Source organism: Trematomus bernacchii, unplaced genomic scaffold, assembly GCF_902827165.1.
Source record: "Trematomus bernacchii unplaced genomic scaffold, fTreBer1.1, whole genome shotgun sequence".
Lineage (NCBI taxonomy): Eukaryota > Metazoa > Chordata > Actinopteri > Perciformes > Nototheniidae > Trematomus > Trematomus bernacchii.
The window spans coordinates 14500352-14524034 of NW_022987727.1; the positions used below are offsets into that span (position 1 = coordinate 14500352).

At 44.1% G+C, this 23683-nt stretch overlaps 1 protein-coding gene across 3 annotated transcripts; it reads right to left on the minus strand.

Moving 5' to 3' along the window:
- Positions 1-546: 546 nt before the first annotated feature.
- Positions 547-23093, minus strand: epha2b (eph receptor A2 b). Of its 3 annotated transcripts, none has more exons than XM_034144934.1 (17): positions 22943-23093; positions 22178-22257; positions 19995-20643; positions 9222-9377; positions 8674-9033; positions 8268-8398; positions 7953-8124; positions 7765-7864; positions 7009-7064; positions 6779-6904; positions 5875-6060; positions 5701-5762; positions 5365-5574; positions 5076-5225; positions 4748-4941; positions 3771-3926; positions 547-2371 (listed from the first exon to the last, which is right to left on the minus strand). In XM_034144934.1, exons 1-17 carry the CDS (start codon positions 23025-23027, stop codon positions 2263-2265), a joined length of 2982 nt encoding a protein of 993 aa, XP_034000825.1. In that variant the 5' UTR covers positions 23028-23093; the 3' UTR covers positions 547-2262. The 3 variants fall into 3 exon arrangements, with proteins under 3 accessions (XP_034000825.1, XP_034000824.1, XP_034000823.1); XM_034144933.1 differs by having other exon boundaries at positions 5863-6060; XM_034144932.1 differs by having other exon boundaries at positions 5854-6060.
- Between the last annotated feature and the right edge of the window lie 590 nt (positions 23094-23683).

The window sequence follows — 23683 nt, forward strand, 5'->3', positions numbered from 1 at the left end:
AAAATAAACGGCCCTGTTTTCAGCGTGTGGCGACGATGCATTTTCCAGCTAGCCAATTCATTTTTAAATAGTTTATTTAGCTGACAAAGTAAGACAAACTCATAAAGGAACACATCATCTTTCAGTTCATCATAACAGTTTACAAAGCTCTGTGCAAATGTAAAATAATTTATAAAAATCCTTCCTGAGATGAGTTGGATTAGAAGCATTATGCACTACTACAATACATTTGTACTTGAAGTACATTACTTGAATGTATTTTGGTTACATTCCACCACTGTTAGACCTCTGTTTCCGCTGCAGGTAATGAAGCACTCGCATGTTTATTACAGGTTCCAGATCTGGAATTAAACCATCGAGCAGCATTATGAGGATATCCAGGAGGAAGTATAAACATCCTGGCACCGTTTAAAACAAATAAAGCATACCTCTGCTCTGCTTTGCGTCAATCATACAGCAGGCTTAACCAAATCCATTTTAAGACTTTATTGCTCCTAAAATGCAATGAAGAAAATCTCTGGCAAGGATAAATAAGGAATAGAAAAATGGGACATTAGAGCTTTTTTATTATTATTATTATCCAGAATGAGAGCACAACCTTCAATTATAATCCCAGCTCAGTGTTTATCAGCATAAATAAATACAAGTAAAAAATAAATAGGCTATTAAATACAGTATAAAACAGGCAAAAAAAAGGAAGGAATTTGATGAAGGAACTCTCAAAATGTTTGGAAAGACAGCAAAGGTAGGAGACTTTGGAAAGTGAAAAATAATCAGTTTGGGTATATGGTAAAAAGTAAAATCATACAAAATGTACAAAATCTAATTGCAACCAGTAAACCAGACATAAAAAAAAACAAGAAAAAAATCCCTTTTCCAAAGATGGGTCTATCAGCTACAATTGAATCATGGATACATTTGAAAACACAGTAAAAATTCAAGTAAAGGAAGGTGTACATCAGTAACACAATGATTTGCAGTCATCAATTAAGAGCACTAGAGAAACCGTCCACTATACACAGAGAGAGAGTCGCCTCATTAAAAGGTGACAGAAGCAAACTCCCACTAATGTTACAAAAACAGGCACTTCAAAAATGTCTTTGAATGTCTAGAGCGAGCTTGGCACTTAATTGTCAAAAGCATATAGTTTCATCCCATCAACATGTCCCACGGAAATATAATTGGATATTTTTATAGTTTCCACAAATTAATATGAGACGTTGAAATTGCAAACCATTCTGTTATTAAGTATGAAATCATCTCAACCACAACTCCTCATTACATTTTTTCCAGTGGCATTGCATTTTTTTTTTTTGCAAACTTTACCCTCTACCTCTTCATAACCGGCACGCTACAAACAGATGGATTGCTATTTTCATGGTTTTATACCATTTTTCTTTTTTTTCGGGATTTTGTGTGTGTATTCGTCTTTTAAACTCTAACTAAGAAGAACCAAGACAGTGAGATTTCTGATCCAAGTGCTACATAAAATATTATAATCCCAATGTTTGGTAATCTGTACACAACGAGTACCTCAAATATATCTTCTTCTTTTCATAAAACATTACATATATGTTTATAGCTTAATTTCAATACAAAGCCAGCAGAAGGCCAGTAACAACAGCAAGTCCATCTGTGTTTATAAACCTAAGCAGCACCGTCTCTTTAACTTGGCCAGCTCAAGCCCATTTCAGCCCTCCCGACCCTCCGTCCTCATTGGTCTTACAGGAAATGGACCAAAGTGCCAATTAAAAGGGAGACGCCATGACATCAGCACCAACCGCAACCTGAGCATAGGCTGGGCTGGGCTCCACTGCTCACACACCATCACACTTACTGTGCTTCCCTTGTTTGTTTCAAGCTGAACGCAACAAGCTCAGGGTGCAATTTTATCCGTTCCCAGAACTCGCTTAATTGTTGATTTTTATGAAGCAGGAATGCGAAAATGAAGGGGGGAAAATAAATGTATGAGCAATGAATTGTGACTGTACAGAAGATGTGTATAGTAAAAATAGATATCTAAATATACAGAGTCTACGTGATACATCTATTGTTGTATATTTGCTCCATTCCCGCGTGGATAAGATGAAGAAATAAAAAATGTACAGTAAGTCAGTCTGATTTAGTCGGCCTCATTGGATGGCAAAGTTCTCTTGGTCCTGCTGATCCGAGGCCGCGCCTGCAGAGTCGCTCCAGCTCAGCTTAGAGTTCAAAAGGCTGCCGGCTTCAGTGCCCGAGTTTATTCCCTTTATGTTGTCAGGATCACACTGCAAAGACGCTCAGGGTGCTGGTCTGGTCCTTTAAACCCAAGATGCTGTAGGCGATTCTTTTCAAATGGCCAGGCAGCCTCACCCCGATGTTCTTGATATCCCTGTAAAGAAAAGAGACGTGACAGGATATAAGAAGAGCTGCACATGGATTTACACCTTGGACTCGTTCCAACACATTTCAAGCACATCCTTCCTGCCTATCAGGTCTTAGCAATCATCCAATATGCTGAAATACAAGCCTCGAGCTCCACGGCTGAACCAGCACAGCAAGGTGGGGGTGAGCTTCAAGTCTGCAGAGGTTACGATTTATCTTCGACATTAAAGGATAAGAACTGGGGGGTTTCGCCCTTCACGAGGCACATGATGCAAACCTGCAAAAGCTCTGAAACTCAGCAGCAGCAAAGTCAAAGCCTTAATTACAGCCTTAATTACTTAACAAGGATTCTCCCTGTTGACCATGATCACTCGTCTGGCAAGCAGAGGGTGGCTCGTAAATAACTGCTGGTTTTTCCAAGAGTGCTACCAGATGCCCGGAGATGGAAACATGGGGCCATGAAATCACACCATTCTGTATGACAAATACTTCAAAAGGGGTTTGTCGTCTGCCCCATCTTCCCAAATGACGCCCAAGACCAACTGAGATACGTATACCATGGCAGAAGAGGGGGGTCATGTGGTTAGGAAAACCTCTGGCCTTCATTATTGCCCCAAAACAACCGTATACTATGTGCCTCACTAAGCTCTTTTTTTTCAAAAAGGTTGAGCCCAATTTATTAAATTGCCGCCTTAGCGCTCTTGCACATCTGAGAAGATCCAATTGCCTTAAAGAAGCCTGGGATAAGTTCATGGGGTACACTCTGAGCGCACCTCTTCAATCTTAGAAGTGCAGATGTTCCGGCTATGGGGCTTCAAATCTCATCCATCTATTTCAGTTTCTTAATCCCACCTAGCTACCCCTGCTCCACAGGCTATCATCTCCTCTTCCTCCCCTCCTTAAATGTTGAAGAAACCACGAAAAGGCCTTTGCCCTAACTGGTGTTTTTTTGTGGGCTTAAGCAAAAGTGCTGCACGGGGCAGCTAGTGTGTGTGTGGGGGTGAAGGGAGGGATAAGAGGAAGAATGAAGAGGAAAGAAGAATAAGGACTGCAGCGACCACAGGCAACCACCACCGGCTTACCACAAATGAGCCCACTCCTTCTCCTTCCCTCCATTACTTTTTCCATGCAAACATTTCTCAAGTTGTAACTGAGGTTTGAGATTATATTGCGCGCAAACTATTCTGTTGGCTGTTAAAGGGCAGAGAATTGTAGGAAAACAAATACATAAACTTCTAGAGGGGAAGTCCATAACAGACTTTGTGGTGTTGGAAATCATTCATGCCATAATTTGACAACAAAATGTTGCTCTTCCCTGCCAAAAACATACTTAACAAGTATATAAAATAAATACATCAGAATGTATTATGAGATGTGACCCAAATCTTAAATCATGCCACACTTACTCGTTCTTCATCTGCAGGACCTGGTCCATGGTGACGACCCCAGCGCAGGCGAAGTTCTCGCTGTACTGACTCATCTTGATAGACTCCAGCCACTCAGACACCGACCTGAAGGGGGAACCGTCCGAGCCGCTGGTGCTAGGCAGGCGAATGGATATGCTGCAAGCAGAGAAAAGTAGATCCAAATGATGTTAATCAACAGGCTTACCCACAACAAAGGCGGCTGACTGAGGACTGCAATTACCGCGCAGGAAACCAGTTGGTGATAAAAACCAGTTAGAGCAGTCAGGGCAAGAGCAGATTAAGGTATGAGCACGACAGCCTTTTGTCCTTTCTCACCGTTTCTTGCTCTAATGCTCCAGCATAAAAGGGAAACTATGCATTCATGCAGACAATTACATTACAGCGCTGCAGTAATTCCCTGCCCGGAGTGTACACATTTCTTTCATTAGCCTGGCAGGCAAGGTGTGTTTGTCCTTTATGAGGTTTAAGTAGAACATCTTAAAGCTATTCCCTTTCTTCCCCGAACTACCCCTAAATACCACCAGAAGTAAATGGGAAGCTGCTGTTTTGAAGCAGATCCAAGTCTCAAGACTGTCGATTCGACAATCAAGTCAATGGAGACAAGACAGGAGTGTGGAAGACATGAGATCAGATTACAATATCCCTAATGCCGTTTCCTTTTAAGCCCACAGAGCTCTTTTTAAAGCTGAGTTTTGCTTGTTAAAAAGAGACTACAGGACCATTGGTGCTTATTTTCAAAGTTTTATGCCACATAATGATAGATAGCAGTACCAACCAGAAGGAAAACTGAAATACAGGTGGAGCAAGCAGGAGTAAGACTATAAATGTTTTATATTTAAAGTATTGCAAAGGTTTGGTTTACGGGGTTGTTTTAATTATCTAAGGGCTGATAGTGTTAGTACTGATGGCTGAACTTGCATTTCAAGCCCTTCGTCTGGAATGTGAATAAATCTTACCGTGGGTCAAAGTCTGCGATGGTCTTCAGGGAGTCTGGGCTCCGCAGCAGCTTGTCCAAAAGGTTGACGATGTCTCCAAAGCGCGGCCTCTTGGAGCGATCCTGGAGCCAGCACTGCAGCATCAGCTGGTAAACAGCGGAGGGGCAGTCCATGGGCGCAGGCAGCCTAAAAGCCTCGTTGATAGCCTTCATCACCTGCAAAAAATGTTCAAGTGATTATTTAGGTATTCTCTCACCGGTATATTTCTTCAAATCAAAACATCTTTTGACATAAAAATGTCACTCTAACGGCAACAAACCTCAGAGAAAAATGTGATTTGTAAACTTACCTCATGGTTACTCATATCCCAGTAAGGCCTCTCGCCAAAGGCCATGACCTCCCACATGACGATGCCAAAACTCCACACATCGCTAGCTGAGGTGAACTTCCTGTATGCTATTGCCTCTGGAGCCGTCCAGCGGATAGGGATCTTACCTCCCTGTACAGGTAAAAAAGCTTCAAGTTAGAGACTTGAGGAAGAAAAAAAAAAGTCCTTAATCTAATCTGGATCTGTCTCAATCTATTTTAAAGCTAATCTATTTAGCTTCAAGCTAACAGGAAGTCATACATTTACTTACACTTGTAGTATACGTCCCCTCAGGATCGTCCTCCAGCACCCTGGACAGTCCAAAGTCTGACACTTTACACTCCAGTTCATTGTTGACGAGGATGTTGCGGGCAGCTAGGTCTCGGTGCACGTAGCTCATGTCAGAGAGGTACTTCATGCCGGCAGCGATGCCGCGCAGCATGCCCACCAGCTGGAAGGAGGGAAACTCGCCATCATGGTCCTAATGGGAGAAAAGGAGCAAATATGAAATTAAGTTTTGTGATCAAAACAAAGACAAACAGATATGATATTACAGTAAAGGAAAAATGTGATGCAATGTCACTGGTATTGTATGTGGTTGACTTACCTTGAGGTACCTGTCCAGTGCTCCATTCTCCATGTACTCGGTCACAATCATGGCATGTTTGACTGCACACACACAAAAAAAGCAACAAATCATGTCCCCAAACTGGCCCAAAATCAGGTGAGAATACTGTAAGAGAAGAAAAAAAAACCTTACAAAACTCACAGAAATCCTTACATTTGGTGACCACCCCCTCCAACCGAATGATGTTCTGGTGGGAGAATTGGCCCATGATGGAGGCCTCGCTTAGGAAGTCCTGCCTCTGCTTCTCCGTGTAACCCGGCTTCAGTGTCTTGATCGCTACTGCAACTTCTTTCCTCCCCGGAGGCTTCAGGATGCCGCGATACACCTCACCAAACTCCCCTGAAGGACAACAACAACAACATCAATGGGCCAATTGAATAAGAAAAGTAAATATCAGTGGAATGTGTGTGTTTGATAGATCTTCTCAGGTTACTAGCTGCAGGGGTGTGCTGTGCAACAGAGGGAAAACAAGGAAGTCTCTGCGGCTGTTTTGCCTGAGGCTGTCTCAAAGAGGTGTGTTCTGGCTGGGTGTTGAAAGATGGGCTATGTTGTGTAATTGGTGGATGGCCTGTGGTGTGGAGGCATGGGAATCAGCTGTCACATGAGGAGAAAAGGAGGAGGGGGGGGGGGGGGGGGGGCATGGTCGTGGGAACTGGGGAGGGGGGTGTATATTGAAAGAAGGACTGTTGGTCAAAAGGGTAAAGGTGGTCGCACTTGAATAAACGTATCACGAATAAATCTGGGCAGGGATCCAGGAAGGTGCTCTGATATCCTTCCAGAATACTGTTTCTGCAACACTTTCTTTGTGTAATTGTTCTTGTCACCTTGAGCCAAAAGCACACAGCCAAGACTTGCCTGACAACAAATTGTCTCAACTTGTTGTGTGAGAACTCAGCCAGATAGATGTTAATCTCGCAAACGTAACCAATTCCAGTCAGCCTTATAAAGCCTCGGAAAACGCACAATATAAACAGCCAATTTGGAGGATTGGATCAATCTTTCAACATCTTTGAGTTAAGCCTAACAGAAAGACTGTCTCGGCAGGGTTGTCACTCACCGGCTCCAATGACTTTCTGTTTGCTTATGTGGCTGGGGTGGATTTCTGTGGCAAACTTCAGGACGGCTATGTTGGGGTCCTCATATGTATGTGGATCCACGTAGGTCTTCAGAGGCTTTAATTGCTCTGTGAAGGGAAACAAATCAATTGTTAATTAACTATTAAACAAAAAGATTAAATATTTTAAATTAAATTAGATAAAAAGATTACGGAAAGATTATTTTGCCTACCTGAGTTTGAGAAATATGTGTCCTCTGGTCCTTGCCTGGAGTGAGAATTTCTTTTCCTGCATAAAAAGATAAAACCCATTTGCAAATTAATATCCCACTTTCATAGAATAAATGATCATTTCTTTTGGGTCTTTTGGACAATTTGCAAGCTTTAATATCAATAGCACATAGCAACCTTTGTTAATTTTTTCGAGACTTTCTAAGGCTTTCAAAAGTATCCGACACTGGTGCAACGCTTCCATTCAAACAAAGGCGGCACTTTGATAAAGGCTGGCGATAGACTGTGTTTGCCAGGCCGATTTAAAGACTGAAAGACAGACAAGCAGGCGGGGGGAGGTCGACAGACAGGCTACAGTCTACTACAGTACAGGCCTAGGTCACCTTTACAAAGTGCCTGTAGTCTGGTACAGAAAGAACCAAGCGCCTCTTATCACCAACAATGTACCACCCTGGACCAATTTCCTTTCAAAGGCCCCAACACTTACTAGAACATAACCATTGAGCAGTGACAAAGCACATTCAATGTAAATTCTTCCCCAGTGAGTGCTGGGACACAGATCCAGAGAAAGAAAAAGAGAAAGTTGGCTAAAGGAAGAGAGAAAGAGTGAGGTGAGGAAAGTGTGAATGCAAAGGCCATTTTGAGGCCCCACAAAGGAAGGGCAGAAGAATGAGAGGAAGCAAGTGTAGGAGGGCACATTCTGTCTGATTAACAGGACAGAAAGACAGGGAGGACAGCAGAGGGGGGCGAGGACTGACCGTCTGCGCAGGAACAGGACCACGACCACAATGAACAACATGGCCGCTCCTCCAACCGCTGCGCCAAGGATGCCTGCCGTGTTGGTCTGTGTTAGGCGTCCTGGAGAAAGGCAAGTAAAGGAAACGTAAGCGATCCCATTCTTGAACAAACTTATAACACTTCTTCCCATGTTGGTTCTCCTACAGACCTTCAGGAGAAGTCTCAAATTGTTCCTCCATGCTGGAGCCTCCAGGGCTGCCATCACTGCTGAGGGCCTGCACCCTGAACAGGTAGGCTGTGCCTGGGGCCAGATCCATGATCTGCACATAATTCTTCTCCAGGAGGAGCACAATGTAGGTAGTAACATCCAAGTTATCATCCTGAAAAAGGGAAATTGGGGAGATGTAGTCAACAAAGATTGTTTATGTTGAAGATACAGATTAATTACTCCTGTCTATGTGTATTTCAGTGGTAAAACTCTGTATTTTAACACATAGCAGGAGAATTAACAAGAGGAACTCACCTTCTTGCGGTAGGTCAGTTCATAGCGGATGGTACGGGGTTGGGCCCGAGGGCGGGGTGTAACATCCCAGGAAAGGGACAAGCTGGTAGAAGTCTTCTCCACCAGTCGCATGGTGGTAATCTTTGGCGGGTCTGAAGACAGAAGGTAGAGAATACTTGAGTATCTCTGTGATGTAAAAACCTTAAAACATACAGCTTCACTCTCTACTTATAATCGGAGAGCTCACAAGCTTTAATCGGTCAGTTTGATCTGCAATCCATGGGGAATTGAAGTTAAGTTAAATTAATTTAATCTCCCTCCTGCAGCACAAATTGACATGCAGAGCTGTCACTGCCTCAGAGATAGCATCTGCCATTACTGCAGCATAGATAGCATCACTCCACTGCCTCATATCAGCAGCACTCACCTGTGTAGTGCAGGGATGTAGTCAGAGCGCTGGTAGATGGCGGTCTAAAAGCCCGCGGAGATGCCTGACTCGCGAACAGCGACACGCCGCTATGTGCCTCCACAGTAAAGGTGTAATTGAGGTGAGCGTCCAACTCGCTCACGGATACTTTGGTTTGGGTCAGGCCGGTGCTGGCCGGCTCGTAGCGGATTTTCTCTCCACAGGCCTGGCACACAATGCCCTCGCAGCGCTGGCATTCAACGCTGTAGGTGATGTCGGTTCGACCGCCGGTGTCTTCAGGCGGGCTCCATGAGAGGAGGAGTTTTCCAGCTGAGAGCTGGGTGGTGGTGGATATGAGGTCTTGTGGTGCGGAGGGGAGGCCTGATGAACAAAGATTGGAAAATATGTTTAATAGAAGAAGGGAAGATGAAAAACAGGGAAGTGTGGGGGATTACTTATGACATAACAGTTACATTATTTAGTCTCAAAATGGGCTGTCAAACATGGAAGCGAATATTCCTAAAAGTACTTATTTCAAAGTTCTCATTCGAGATCAAGGGGCTTGTTACCTGAGCAGGGTCCAGTAGGGGGGTCACTGGGAGCACGGTAGAAGCCATCCATGCAGGGACAAAACAAAGCCCCAGTGTCCAGCCTCTGGGTGTTGGCAGGACACTGCTCACACTTGTCACTGGATGGTGCGTCTTTGAAGAAGCCTGGCTGACATTCTGCATACACAAAAACACATATTTGCATAAGATAGGTGAGCAAGGACAACAGTGACTTCAGGCAAAATCTCATTCAACAAAGTGCACATCCAGTTCTTCCAGATGTTCAGGTGTCTTTGAGGGATCGGCAATGCTGTGAACTTATCACCCTCCACGCAACTAAACAAGGTTGAGTGGACACGTTATTATGTTAAGGTTAAAGGTCGGATCTGGACAGAGATACGGGAGGGAAAACAGAGTCAAGGCTCTGCACTGTGTTGACTCTACTCATTAAAACTGTCCACTCCAGCTGCTGCTTATATGAACCCAACCCTGGAACAAAAACGCAGACTCCCTGCCTAGTCGGCACTCCTACTCTTTACTGTTAAAACCACCAACCCCCTCCGGATGCTGCTTTCTTAGCGTCTCTCACACAACAAACACAACCCGTCTTCCCACATTCCATGACAGTAAGTCAGTCTTCAATGCTTTAAAAGAAAGGCAATGAACATCAGGAAAGAGCAAAGAAAAAATAGTGACTATGTCCAAAGCAGACTTTTGGTTTGCACCTAACTGTGCATTATATATTTTTTCTTTCTCAGACCCGCATGCAGACTTTTGAAACTGTATCGCCCAGATTAGATGACATCTAATTTCACACGTCCAACTCTAAAGAGAGAAATCCAGGTAGAGAATCTAGCTGTGCGTAGCGGTGGTGAAATATGAACTTAATACGGTGTGAAATTTTTCGAGAGAGCGCGCCATAAAGGAGAGTGAATATTAGACGCCCCTACTTTAAACTCTGCAAGAGCATTCCAAAGGCTGCTGCTCATGTCCTCGCACCATCACACATTGATACACACAATAAGACACACACATTCGTGTATGCACTGCACACATGCACACACACCCATATGTATGCACTAAAATACACATACATGTATGCAAAGCACAACCGAGGACACATGGGGAAAGCTGAGATCAGAAGAGGGAGGAGGTCCCCCCACCCAACACACAACACACACACACACACACACACACACACACCCACACACACCACACACACACACACACAACACACACACACAAACCCACACACACGACACACACACACACACACCCACCACACCACACACACACTACACACACACACCCACACACACACACACCACACACACACACACACACACACACACACACCACACACACACACCACACACACACACACACACACACACACACACACCCACACACACACACACACACACACCACACACACACCACACACACACACACACACACACACCACACACACACACACACACACCACACACACTGCCTGTAGCGTTTAAATAGCTCATGACAGATGCCATGAGATGTTGACAATGCAAATTGAGGGCCAAGCTGTAGGCCAAAGGACAACAGGATAAGACAACCGATGAGAGAGAAGAAAGAGAGAAAGTTACTAGAGAGAGAAGGTATAAAGAGGAGAAATAAAGGATCTGTGAGAGATTGAACTTCATGCCAGTGACCGAGGCGAAGGTTCAATGTCGGATTCTATTAGAGGCAAATTGAGAAGCAGAACCAAGGACAAAGACAATATCAGATTCACTCAGAGATACTGTCTTGGTCTATCTCTGACGTTCACTGCGGTTAACTTGAATGAAGTTCATATGGAAGCCACAAGTGACCACAGAGAAGACAAATAGTACACGGCTCCCACTCCATTTAAGACATATCAAAAGGATTTACTCTATTAACCATGAGGGTCTCTTCCACTCCGTTCAGCTTTATCTATCATTGTGGTTGTGGCTGAGCTGCTAAGGAGGTGTGCTTTAACTGAAGAGTGCAACAACAATGGAGAAATGAAACACTCAGCATGAGAAGAATCTGAAAGTGTGTCCAAATAGGCTCGCATGTTACTCAATCCTCCCCTCAAGACAGCATCTCTCTGTGTCGGCCAGCTGTTTCACTAACAGCCACTGCTACTCATTAACGCGACAAGGCAGAGGTTGGGGCGAGGCAGCAGAGAGGTGCTATGAAGGAACAGAAGGTTCAAGAATGAAAGAGAGGAATACTGTATCCTGCTGAGGACTGAAGAAAAGAGGGGAGAAAGAAAAGGGACAGGCCAGGGCGAACTCTTCCATTGAGGAGGGGGAACAGCTGCTGCCCCGAACCCCGATTCATACCCCTACCTCTCCTCCTCGTAATCCCCAAATTCCTTTCTCTCCTCCCAGTCCTCACTAAAAAGACTCCCAGCTAACCCATTAACATTGCTATTCACCACTGACCAGCAGGCAAGGAGAATGCCATGCCATTCAAGTGCTGAAAGAAAAAAACACACACCCAAGCATTGCAGATGGGAATAGCCGAAATGCCACATGGCAACTGAAGAGAGGAGGACTAGCCTCTTTTTGGCGCTACAGTTCAGGCTGCAATGCATCGTGGTCAGGTCTGCGGAGATGATGGCCTTACACTGTAATCCGCCTCCATAATCAAGATGCATTCCAGTGCAAACCACCCATCAGGAGGCGTGCAGCAAAGCAGCTACACTGCAGATTCATTATCAGCCTATTCCTCCATTATGAACGTGAATGAGTTTGTGTTCCTTGATTAGGTGAGTCACACTGACAGAAAATGAAACTAAATGACTCGCTGCTGAGGCATTTAATAAGAGGATTCCTCGACAAAAGAGCAAAGTCCAGTGAGAGGAAATGTCTTGGTTCAACGGAGAAGGTGGAGGGGGTCGCTTTGAATTGTTGCTGGACACAACAGGAAGCAGGAAGTGTGAGGCTGATGCAGCCTTCCTTCCTAGAGCAGCCAATCAAAGCATGGAAACACAGGGAAGCGTGACCACATGAAGAACCAGCACAGAGACTACCAGAGTCCTGAGACAGAATAATAACCGAAAAGGAAGCCAAAATGTGTCGACCCGACATGAACGCGGGCACTAAACTCAAGCCGGGGGGGCTCCCTGGATGAACGCTTTTCCTCTCATAAACAAATGTCTCTCAGCCTCATCTGACTTGAAACATCTGACAAACTTAGCCTGGCCATTTTTCCCGTCTCTATTGCTACAGAGTAAGGAACTGTTTGTCATTTGAGAGGCCCCATGCGCCTTGAGTGGCTCTGTGTTTGTTTATTGAGAGTGAGTGCAGGGGCCTGTTACATTCTGGGAGCCCCAAGTGGCTCTGGAGTGGGAGCCCCCCCATGTGCCCACCTCCCGACAGAAGTTAAGATGGATGAGATGGCGACAGTGATGAATGCATGATCGGATAGATGGATGAATGGGAAACATGGTGGCTTGACAACAGAATCGCCCTTAGGACTGGAGGAGTAAGTGGTCGGGGGGCCCCCGAATCGAGTCCGGCGCTGGGCTTTTTAAAAGGCAGAAAGGTCATGTCTGCCTCAGGGTAAATGTGAGTTAAACTGTGCATGGCTTACAGGGAGTCAGTGGCCAAGTAAAACAAACACATGTTCGCAGTGAGGAGGAGGAGGAGGGAGAAAGAGTTGCAGCAGCACCCGGGGGCTTGCCCTGTGTGGAGGGAGGTTAAATCCAGAAGTACAACAAAATGGAAAAATAAATCCATAAGAAATAAATATAATTTGGGGATTTTTATTAGGGCAGCTTCCCAAATATATCTGGAGGCAAATGAGTAATCGCTTTGTCTGGTTCCTTGTACTTTACTTCTCCTCCCCTGCCCCCCCTTTTCCATTCCTGAGTAGGTCCGACCCGTAATTGCAATATGTCATGTCATTTTGTTTGTATGCAGGGGTGACAACATGTCATTAGCATTTTGGGGGAGTAGGGTTGTGGTAGAACAATGGGGGTCTCTGATGGGGGAGGTGAGCCGGTAACGTGAGCCAGGGGTCATCGAGGTAGAGTAAGGGAGGGGGGAGAGGGGGGTAGTAAAGGTGTAGAGGCTGATGGAAGTGTGTGCGTGTAGGAGGGGAGGGAGACATTAGTCAAAAGGATTAGCTGACCAATGGAGCAGCTGTAAGGGCATTACATCTGTTTTACAATTGCTCTCAGGCTTTCATCTAGGGGTTGTTAACAAACACAATAAATTCCCTGATCCCCTTTCCCCTCTCACTCCCTCTGTCCACTAAGGCTCTCAAAAAAGAAGGAGAATACAGGGAGTGAAAGAGTCAAGAAGGCACAAACCATACTCAACATGTTCTAAAGTAAAGTAGATACTTAAAAAAAAAAAACAGTCCTGGCTGACGTTAAAGTCTGTCTGTAACTTAAATGTCAGCCAGGATTGGTAAGGCCGCAGTCATGCAGTCAATTTTCATGCGTCTCCATGTGGCTGGTCAAATCCAGACAGCCAGGTGGCAAACGCGACACTATTTAACTGCAGCACGGCGAGCCAACAGGTCACACACTGCATGCCGACAGCCGTCTGCTTCCTGGTTAAAAGGGAAGGGGCAAAATGGGACCAAATGCACCAATAAACAAAATGACTTATCAGGCAGGACAACAAAATGGAAAGTGGCTGAGCTAGGCCGCTCAGTGTGGAGCGACAATGGAAAGCCCTGAGCCAACGGGTCGGGGAGTCACCGAGGGATTAGGTGACCTCCGGTTTCCGCTGCAAGCTCGTCCTGTTAGCAGTGAAGGGTGGGTGGGTGGTGTTTGGGGCTGGGGGGGACTGACTGACTGACATGGGGGAAGGAAAGTGCTGACCTCACACACTGGCAATACAATACAATGTGCTTCACATTGCTCTGGAGTCCCCCATCACAACACACACATAAACACACACACGGCCCCCAGGCTCAGGAATGTCACCAAGAGGAAATATGTCCCAACTTCCCCACTGCGACCAACACACACAATAAAAAGCCAACAATTTGCCGAGGCTCAGTTATTAGGCTCTTGTATTCACACACTGAATGGGAGACTTTACTGAACACATATCATTAGTTGGTAGTTGTATTAAAGAAACAAATTCCTTGAGTCAGATAACTTTTTATTACCTTTTCAATCATATTGTTGGCGTCCCAGTGTTCAAACCTCATTCTGTTGAACACTGTTAGAGGCCAGTTTACCACATTTCAGCATCTAGCAAGCTAGAGCCCCAGATATATTTGGTAGAGGCCAACCAGGGCTGAAATAACATAGGACTTCATCAGATGACAACTAACCAAACTCTAAATGAATGCATATGTTGCCTTGTGCTTGCTGAATGTGCAGATTTAACAAAGTTACTGTAAGCTAACAAGCTAGCCAGCCATACCAACCTACATGTTGATAATATCTGAGATGTGGGGTTGTCAAGAAGCCAAGAGATAAATAAAGCTTAAAGCTAATGTTGTGCCAAGTTGAAAAGTGTCTCCCATGCTATGTTTATTTAACATTCTTGCTTTATTCTAGTTTGAAAACCGTCTGTTGTTCGAATTAACATGTCAACCTTCCCTATAAACAATACAGGCACTGCTTAGTGAGTCTAAATGTTATATATCTGATGGAATGGTTCATACTGAACGTGTTCTACAGAGTCTGACACCTCAAAGGCTCAACCACAACAGTACAATTTGCTCTAATCCACATTAAAGTGTCACAGAGGCCAGCAGATCTCCTCTTTGCTACATTTCCTGTCATCTTGTTCACAATAATTGCCAGTTTTCTGTTCACTCCAAACGTGGCCCAACAAGACGGTGCATGACACCACTTGAAAGTGCCTTTAGAGTCCCCCCCATTATCTAACCAACTCCCTCAAGTTCAGCCCGCTAGGCAGACGTTACCTTGGCATGAGATCTGAGGAATCCACACACTTAAATTAATCACGGTGGCTTTCCAGAGCAGAGGAAGAAAAAGAGAGTTTATATCCAGCCCGTGCATCTAAATAAGCAGCGTTGTCCGATTAGATTTACAACTTTTTTTATTTTAATGTCTGAGACTAAAGGGATAAAGAACCAAGAGAATTCGGTAGAGCAGAAAATATCAATGTGGGCACTATCCTTCAGCATGAGATCATTTCATTATGTGAAACCCACATTAAGCCAGATAAATCAAATCCCTGAGTCCCTGAGGTGTGGTGCTGTGTTCACGTCCCTTTGTATACTTTCCATCAGATAAGCTGAACTTGCACAAGACGACTTTGCTCTTAAAAGGTTTGGGGTGATTAAGATGAACCGTTGGCTCCAGGTACCGGCAGATTCAAAGACCATTGGCCTTGAAAGACTTGATCTTTAGCTTTCTTTAGGATGTACTTCCAAGTGAACAATCAGCGTTCCAAAGCCGAAACTCCATCATAAAGTTCACCAACATAAACAAAAGCTGTCAGCTGAAGTTTACATTTCACCTCAACTAAATGTTTATGCCTTAACCACTATGTGAACAGGGCCAGTAGTTTTTTTCTTTTCATCCTTCTGCACTAAAAACGCTCAGATTGGCAGCATTGTTCCAATGTAGCCTCTATTTATCTTTACGAGTCAGTGGAAGAGAAATGTATTTACCAGTGAGAACTGTATGCAGTCTAAATAGTCCCATCAGGGCCATGTGAAACGGGATGTTTAAACTATTGGTGTCATATTCATGACCCGCACACTAGCCAACAACAACAGTCTCTCTGTGATTTCACGGACAACAAGAACACAACACACAAAGGAACAAGTATTTGTCAGTTTGTTGTACTTGGGACAGACTGCGCGACAGTGTATGTCTGCATTAATAACTGGAAAATTGTGACGGGAATCATGTGTTGAGATAAGAAACTATCAAATAAATACAAGACGAGAAGCGGAAAATTAGGGCTTGAATACAAAAGGCTCTTCAGGGACAGGCAGGATGTGGGGAGGGAGGTAGAGGATGGCAAAAGAGATGGCACAAAGGCAAAAAGCATGCAAAACCAGTAGTTACTTAAAAAGCACAAACACACCCAAGTCAATTACTACCCATACAAATGGCTCACCACAGCGCGCAGGCACACAACTACAACTTAGTCGCCAACTGTTTGTTACGTCAGCTGAGGATGAGTTTGGAGACAGGGACGGAGACCAAAGGAGGGGGGGGAGAGAGAAAATGGTTTACTGGAACCTCTTTAGCGAGAGGAATAAATACTTTACTGGAATTCAGTGGACAGTTGTTCCACTGAGAGACGCCATGTTTCACCAAGACACCAAAAGTGCACTCGGCATTCCAAATATATCACAATGTGTCTCCTTTTTCTATCCGGCCTTGTGGAAACCGTGATGCAGGATTAAGCCTTATTTGTTGAGGCTTTAGAGCGGCTGATGAGGCCGATTTAAAACACAATCCCGAGGACCAGCCAGGGCAGCCTGTGCTCCTTTGTAGAGGTGACACACGGTATGCAGCTCTATTGTGCCAGGGAGGATTATGGGTAAGGAAACGGGTGATAGGCAAAGGAGGAAAACTGTGCCAGTGTCAACAGTGAGTCACAAGTGGAAACCCGCAGCGCTGCCGTTGATTTTAAAAGCTGACCGCTTAATTGCAGAAAGAAGTTAAGACTTGTTTCCAGAATTAAAAAAAGAATGTTTTTTCCTCGCTTAGTTGACTAAACGCACGCCATCCTGATCTAAAGCAGGTGGAGAATTAATTCAATTATCCACACACTGAGGGCTACTGCTACTATGTTATTTGTTTGTTATTTACTGAATGTATATTTTTGGGTAAAAACAATGTTGTCATAGGAATTGACTTATTATTTAGTCAACAACTTTTATAAAAGTTGAACTTTCTTGTGCTTGTACTTCTGTTGTATAATGCCTTGTGCTCCAACTGTAGCACATTTAAGTACATTTTGTGCTAAAGTAGTTACTATTCAGCTTTTTTCATGCAAAATACATTTATTTATAAATATGATGAATTGGTTTGGATTAAATTACTAGTATGAACCTACAACAAAAATGCTGCATATATATTATTCATTAATACATCCAGTAACCTACACAATTATAATGCATAGTAGTACTTTTGGTATTTGAAGTATAATTATTGATAAAACTTCTGAGCTATCATTCAAGCTTCACTGATCATTGCTTTTTTCTTTTTTTTTTTACTTAAATGTTTTGAGTACTTCTTTCAGCATAGAAAGATCGTTTTTAAGGTTATTAAGTTGTATTACTGTGCCCCATCACTCGGAGTAAGAGCGGATGGGGAAAAGGAAAGCAAATACACAAAAAAAAGAGTTTCACAGTAATTCATTTGAGAGAACACAAAGGCCTTGTGGCAATAGTCGCAGCTTTCACTTTGCTATTTCTGATTCGTTTAGAAATTGAAGCTTGTGTATTTTTAGAGCCAAAATAAATAAATCTCCTTTATAGAAGTCAGTAATGTTTTCATGAAATGCAAAAGACTACTGCTGACATTAACAACCAGTTAAGCTCTGAACACTGTGGTAGGTTTTCGGAAGTGATGCGTTTTTCTTTGTTTAGAGTCTGTTTGTCCCAAAGACGGACTCTAGTTACAACATGAGCAATGACGGCCACCGAGAGCAGAAACCTCAATTGGACTTAAAGGGAAAAAAAGATCCTGAAAATGCAATTTGATGGATGAGTGATCCCCCAGCCAAAAGCACCACAGCGCTGATGAGGAGACAGAGACAAAAACCAGATAAAGTCACAGATTGCTACAGTTTTATTGCTACTCGGGGGCCCGAGGAGCAATAAAACTGAGTGAACACATCACCGAACATGGAAACTTTCAACCTTAGTAAGAAAAACCACCACAATTGGAGTTTTGTGGTTTGTCCCTGGACAGCGACGCAATACAGGAAAGAAGTCGGGAGAATGATTAACTGCGTGTCTGTATGAGATTCCACTTTAAGCCTTTGGAACCATTCATCTTGGCCCCGCACCACAGCCCTGTGATTCATGTCCACCTTCGTCTGCAACTACCCTCATGCGTCGCTGACCTCTCATTTGACTTCATCTTGGTAGTTTTTGGGGGGTTTTTCTTTGTTTAGTCATTTTTATGTGAGGCCTTGACCCGGAGCTGCTCTTCCCCCCTTGGGAATTCCACAGGTCTGGTGTAATGTTGGGAGGCTCCTCCTCAGCAAACTAACCAGGAATGTACCAACCAAGAGGGAGAGGAGGTGGAGGTGGAGATGGAGGTTGGCTCCTCCGGCCTCACGGGGGAAACACAGCGCTTCATTGTTCTCCTACCTTTGCATTCCATTCCTCACCTCTCTCTGTTTTAAAATCACACCCCTCCGCTAAACTCAACCTCTGTGTCGCTTTTGTATGACTTTTCATTCACTCCTTCCTGTCTCTCCTCCTCCGCCTCCTCCCTAATCATCTTACCTGGCACTTTCCCGCAGCTAAAACAGTGCCCTGACAGAAAACTTCATCACTTTTATCGGTCTGTTGCTATTGGGTGGGAAAATAAGTGGTTAAGTGAATCTATTATAAACACGCTGCATGGGGATTTACAATTCCAGTCTGAGGTGTGTGTTCCAGAGTGGGATTAAGGTGTGTGTTTTGAGGCATGTGTGGAGGAGGATAGGAGTCTTTAGGTGTTCTGTCATGGAGCAGATCTCAACAGGCCCTTGCATGCCAGCCTGTGTTGTATGTGCACTGCCCCGCTGGAGTCACACAATACACCACCAAAGCTGAGGCTCAGTAAACTCATGAAAACAGAGGAGGGAAGAGGGGGAGATGGATGCTCACTTAGAGGAGGGCCTCTCCGTTTTCTGTGATGCTTGAGATGAACAAAGTCAGTGAGGCTCAGAAGCTTCATCCTTCCTCCGCCTTAACCCCACCAACCCCATCCCACTTACCCGACCAGCCTTGAAGATGCTAATCCATCACAGTACAGTAGCCTTCCGGTGTCTTTGATCACTTTCTGTCACCCCGACAGCCCTTCCCACAACAATCAAAGCCTTCTTAGCAGGACCTTTAAACACAACACAGCCAAAGCTACAAAGTCAAAGGGTTGAGTTATGGTTGGACTACGTATCACACCCATATCAAGATAAGAGAACCCATGATAATGAGAGATCCGGAAATAACCTAACGCAATCAGCTGTAAAGTGTGCACCAGAAGGAGTGTTTCAGCATGACTTCAACATTCTTTAAACGTGTGGTAACAAAGACTCAAATAAAACCCTTTTCATATAATTTGTACATAATGTTTTGTGCTAGAAAATAAGAAATATCTTTCACAACCGAATACTTAATTGGGCTTTTAAAACCTTTAGGTGTTACCCAGATTGAAAGCTTTTCTCATTGCCCAATTTTAACCTTGATTACACAAGTGGTTTATCATTTTAAAGCAGAAGCACAATATCTTGCGTGTACAAACATTTCCACAAATATGCAAATCCTATAGAATCATAGCTGAAACTCAAAAGCACATGCTAATTTTATTGGTATCGGTTCAAGGTCAGGGATGATGCCGAGACATGTACCAGTAGGTCTTAGCATTCCTTCCATTGCTGAGAAGCTGTGTTAGCCAAGGGGAGAATTCCTCTGAACAATGATAATAACACCTATGATAAATTCTGCATTCTGGCAGTCAGCCTTGTTTTACAACCAGTAGCAATTAAAGCAAAAAAAGGTATGGTGTGTATTGCGGAATGGCCGTTATAGAATCACACTTAAACAACTAAACCTGCTGAACTGCCTGGGGGTAGGAAGACCTTTACACATACAAACGATTCGACTGCACGCACTTACCCTGACACGCATCTTTGACTTCTTCGTAGCCTGGTTTGCACTGGCACTGTCCGACTGGTACCACCCACTCCCCATCCACAGTGCAGTAGATACGAGGCAAATCCTCGCTGACGGCGTTATCCACGCACACGCCGCTCACTTCCCTCAGCGCCTGGTTCTCCCCTCCGGCCACGGTTTCCGGGAAAGACGCGAGGCTCTTCACTGTGGCCGGGCAAGTTTTGTAGTACACCCTGGTTGAGAGAAGGGCCACGCAGGCTCCGATGTCTTGAAAAGCCAAGTAGAAGCCTTTTCTCGACAGGTTCTCCACTACTCGCGTCTCAGTGTTGATGCGCAGGTCATTTTTGCTGGTGATCTCATCAGGCGCTATGGTGGCAACTTTCTTAAACTGGCCCTTGTGGAAGGTGGTCCCCACGTCCGCGTCCGACTCGGATGTGAAGAGGTTGAAGGTTTCCTTGCAGGTCAGCGAGGTGGCATCGAAAGAGTTGCAGTCGCGTACGATGAATTGAAGTTCAACGAAAACCCGCGAAGCCGATGGATGCCTCTGGATGAAGGTGGTGCGCAGCCAGTTGTCCTGCTCACGTTCCGCAACATTGCAGACGGAGTAGGTGTAGAACTGAGAGCCGTTCAGGGTCCTCTGGGTGACCTCCCACTGAAACAAAACCACACAAACCAACAGGGTTAAAGTTACGAACCCAGACCCCTGGGAGCTCCTAAGTATACCGGGCAGAACCAAGGCTATAAGGGAAGCAAAAATAAAACAGCACCATGGCACTGTAATCTAATCCTGGGAACAAAAACAGACCATGTGTAGGGGAACCCACGGCTATACATGTTGCTAATTACTCCCCCCGAATATTTCAGCTATCCTTCACAGCCAAAACACATTTTGTCAACATGATAACTCAACTTTATGGGCTTTTACAGCAAAACAATACAGAAAACCTCAAGGGCTTAATGTGAGAAAGCATTTCTGGCATTGCAAAGATACCAAATGATTTCCAATTCAGAGCTTCACATGCCTTACCCTTACTAAATAGCGTTGCAGTTCACATACAAGATGCTGCCACAAATATTTAAAATAAAAAGTGACAGCATGTTTTAGCATAACCTTGGCTCTTGAGGAACAACTGGCCCCCAGAACCTGTGGTTTGCTCTCTGCATGTAGCCATCAGGCTATTAATTAAAGGAATGTGCTTTGTTGGCCGAGTGTGTGGCTTTGTGTAAAACGTGATGTTCAACAGCAGAGCCACCACCTCTATTAAACAGCTGGTGAACTCCTTTTTTACAAGGGCTCTTAAAAACTTGAAATAATAATTATGATAAGTGATGTGAAGTTACATGAGAATACTCTGCACAATCCAAACATTTTTCCAACGAGAAAATACAACACCTGATGTCTATTAGCGCAGACAGTGAAACTAAAATGTCAAAGTGATTATTTAAAGAAGTGAAACCCTTTTTAGAAGTTGGGTGAGCTACTGTGAGCAGCACGTCTGCACATGCCTTTGAGTCATCAGCACTTTAAATGAGGCTATTTACAGTGAATTTGCATGAGCCTGACTGGTCAATTACTTTGAAACCGCAATATGGACGAAGGCACACAAGCCTCCTGTATTCTGGCAGGGAGATAACCACAGAATTTGGGTGCAATAATGTAGCCATTATCCAGACGCATCTCTAAACGTAGACATTATAGCCTGGTTTGAGGAAAAGGTAGCTCTGACTGATGGCTCCAGCTACCCTCCCCCTCCAAAAAGAGGTACCACATGCTGCAAACTTTAAAAGTTAATTGCTCTCTAACATACAATTCTGGAGCTGAAGCCTTGAAACCGCAAGAAGCCACAAGTATTCCCAGTTCAGAGCTAGCAGCTATTCTGTCTGCCTGAGCTCTGGTGTAGCCCAGACATGCAGCGCTCTGCAGCAGCTCCTCATAGGATCCTACAATACGTCTCATATCCATACTCCAGCAACCATTAGGCTCTAACTGCCTGATGTTATAGCAACCTGACATGTACACACATGAGGCTAACCACACAAGTCAAATGGTCAAAAAAAGAATAATTTCCCCGGAGGCTCTCAGTGCAGCCGGGGCCCTTCCTGTGCATTTTCTCCCATGCATATATCCTAAGGCAAATTCCAAGTGGGAACGTGGGAGCTGGAGGAAAAGACGGAGCGGTACTCACCCCGGGCTTGTCTCCCTGATCTAAGGGCCATGTCAACCAGCCCAGTTCACCTCCTGTTGCCCTCATATCCAGAAGCACCTCTGTGGAGATATAAGAACACTGTCAGTATGGGAATAAACGTTTAAACTCTTCAGAAAATACTCATTTTGACTCTGCTGATAAAAATAATCTGCTTTTCTTTAAAAGAAAAACATTACAAATGACAGTTGTTTTAAAACTCTGCACTATAACCCCAACCCTGACAGGATTGAAATATATCTAATTTAACAAAGCTAACTTTTTAAAAAGATTTTTATTAAAGTTTGTGCAAAACTGTGGCATTTTCAAGAAGTAGAATCAACTTTCATTTATTTGACTTTCTGAACGTCCAAATAAAATATATCAAATTAACATAAATACACTTTTTGAAAATGTAATAAAATAAAAAAAAGATAACAATATGGTTTACAGTTTTTAAGAATGTATTGCAGTTTCTCTCCGGAATTCACCTGCTTGTGTTACAAAGTTTAGAGCAGCGCACATGCAGTAGGCTACGTTTAACCAAGGATTAGTGATTAAATATGAAAATTCAACAGGAAACATTTTTCTATTATTATAAGGTGTTTAAAAAATACTACTTAGAGAGACTACACGACTGTCACAAGATTAAGAAATTGTGTTTCCTGGTTTTAAAGTCCCTTTAAGGAGGTTCCCCGCATGGCACGCGTCGCTCCCTTCAATTTAACTTAATCAACTTTTGGCAAACAATTTAAAGAAGAAACTCACCTTCTTTAGTCTGTAGAGTGATAAGTATGCCATTAATGAGTACATATGAAAATAATAAAGGTCTTAATCCGGCAGAGAAATCCATTTGGCAAACTTTTCCTTCCTCTCTGCTCGTGGGCTTGGCTGGGACTCCGAGAGGTGCGCGAGCGCTACTCTCTGCAGCTCATTCACAAACGGGCCAGCAACACGTCACAGACTCCGCCCCCCGCTGGAATGTATTTGTGTGTGTGTGTGTGTGTGTGTGTGTGTGTGTGTGTGTGTGTGTGTGTGTGTGTGTGTGTGTGTGTGTTGAGGGGCGGGGGTGGAGGAGGACATAGCTGCGCATGAGAAACTTTTGCAACTTTCAGGGACCGTCGGAAATGTTGTTATTTTACATGGGAACGCGAAAATGGGAAATGTGTAAATTGGAATTCCAGGTACAGCGATGATCAACTATATAACAGGCCAATATGTCCTTTGTCGATTTTAATTAATCTGACCCCCCCCCCCCCCCCCCCCCCCCAAAGTTAAAATGTTGTCACTTACTGTATGTTTTGCCATGGCTGTGTATATCAGATGTTGTACACATGTGCTTTCCTCTTTATTGACTATGTTAACCGACTTATTTGATTCATACCCTCGTCTGAACATTTTCTTTTGTGACACTGTACATTGTCCCACTGTGGAACAAAGGATTTCTGATTCTAATACTGATTCAAATGGAACTGGATAGCACTTGGCTTGCAGCTCAACTCGTGTCAA

Excerpts from the sequence above, each read along its gene's own strand:
- epha2b (XM_034144932.1), bottom strand. The coding sequence starts at position 23,027 with ATGGATTTCTCTGCCGGATTAAGACCTTTATTATTTTCATATGTACTC. Across the intron at positions 9,378-19,994 it reads AGTCAAAGATGCGTGTCAGG|AATGTCAGCCAGGCTTCTTC; the intron begins GTAAGTGCGTGC and ends TTGTGTATGCAG. Across the intron at positions 2,372-3,770 it reads GTCCTGCAGATGAAGAACGA|GGATATCAAGAACATCGGGG; the intron begins GTAAGTGTGGCA and ends TTTTCTTTACAG.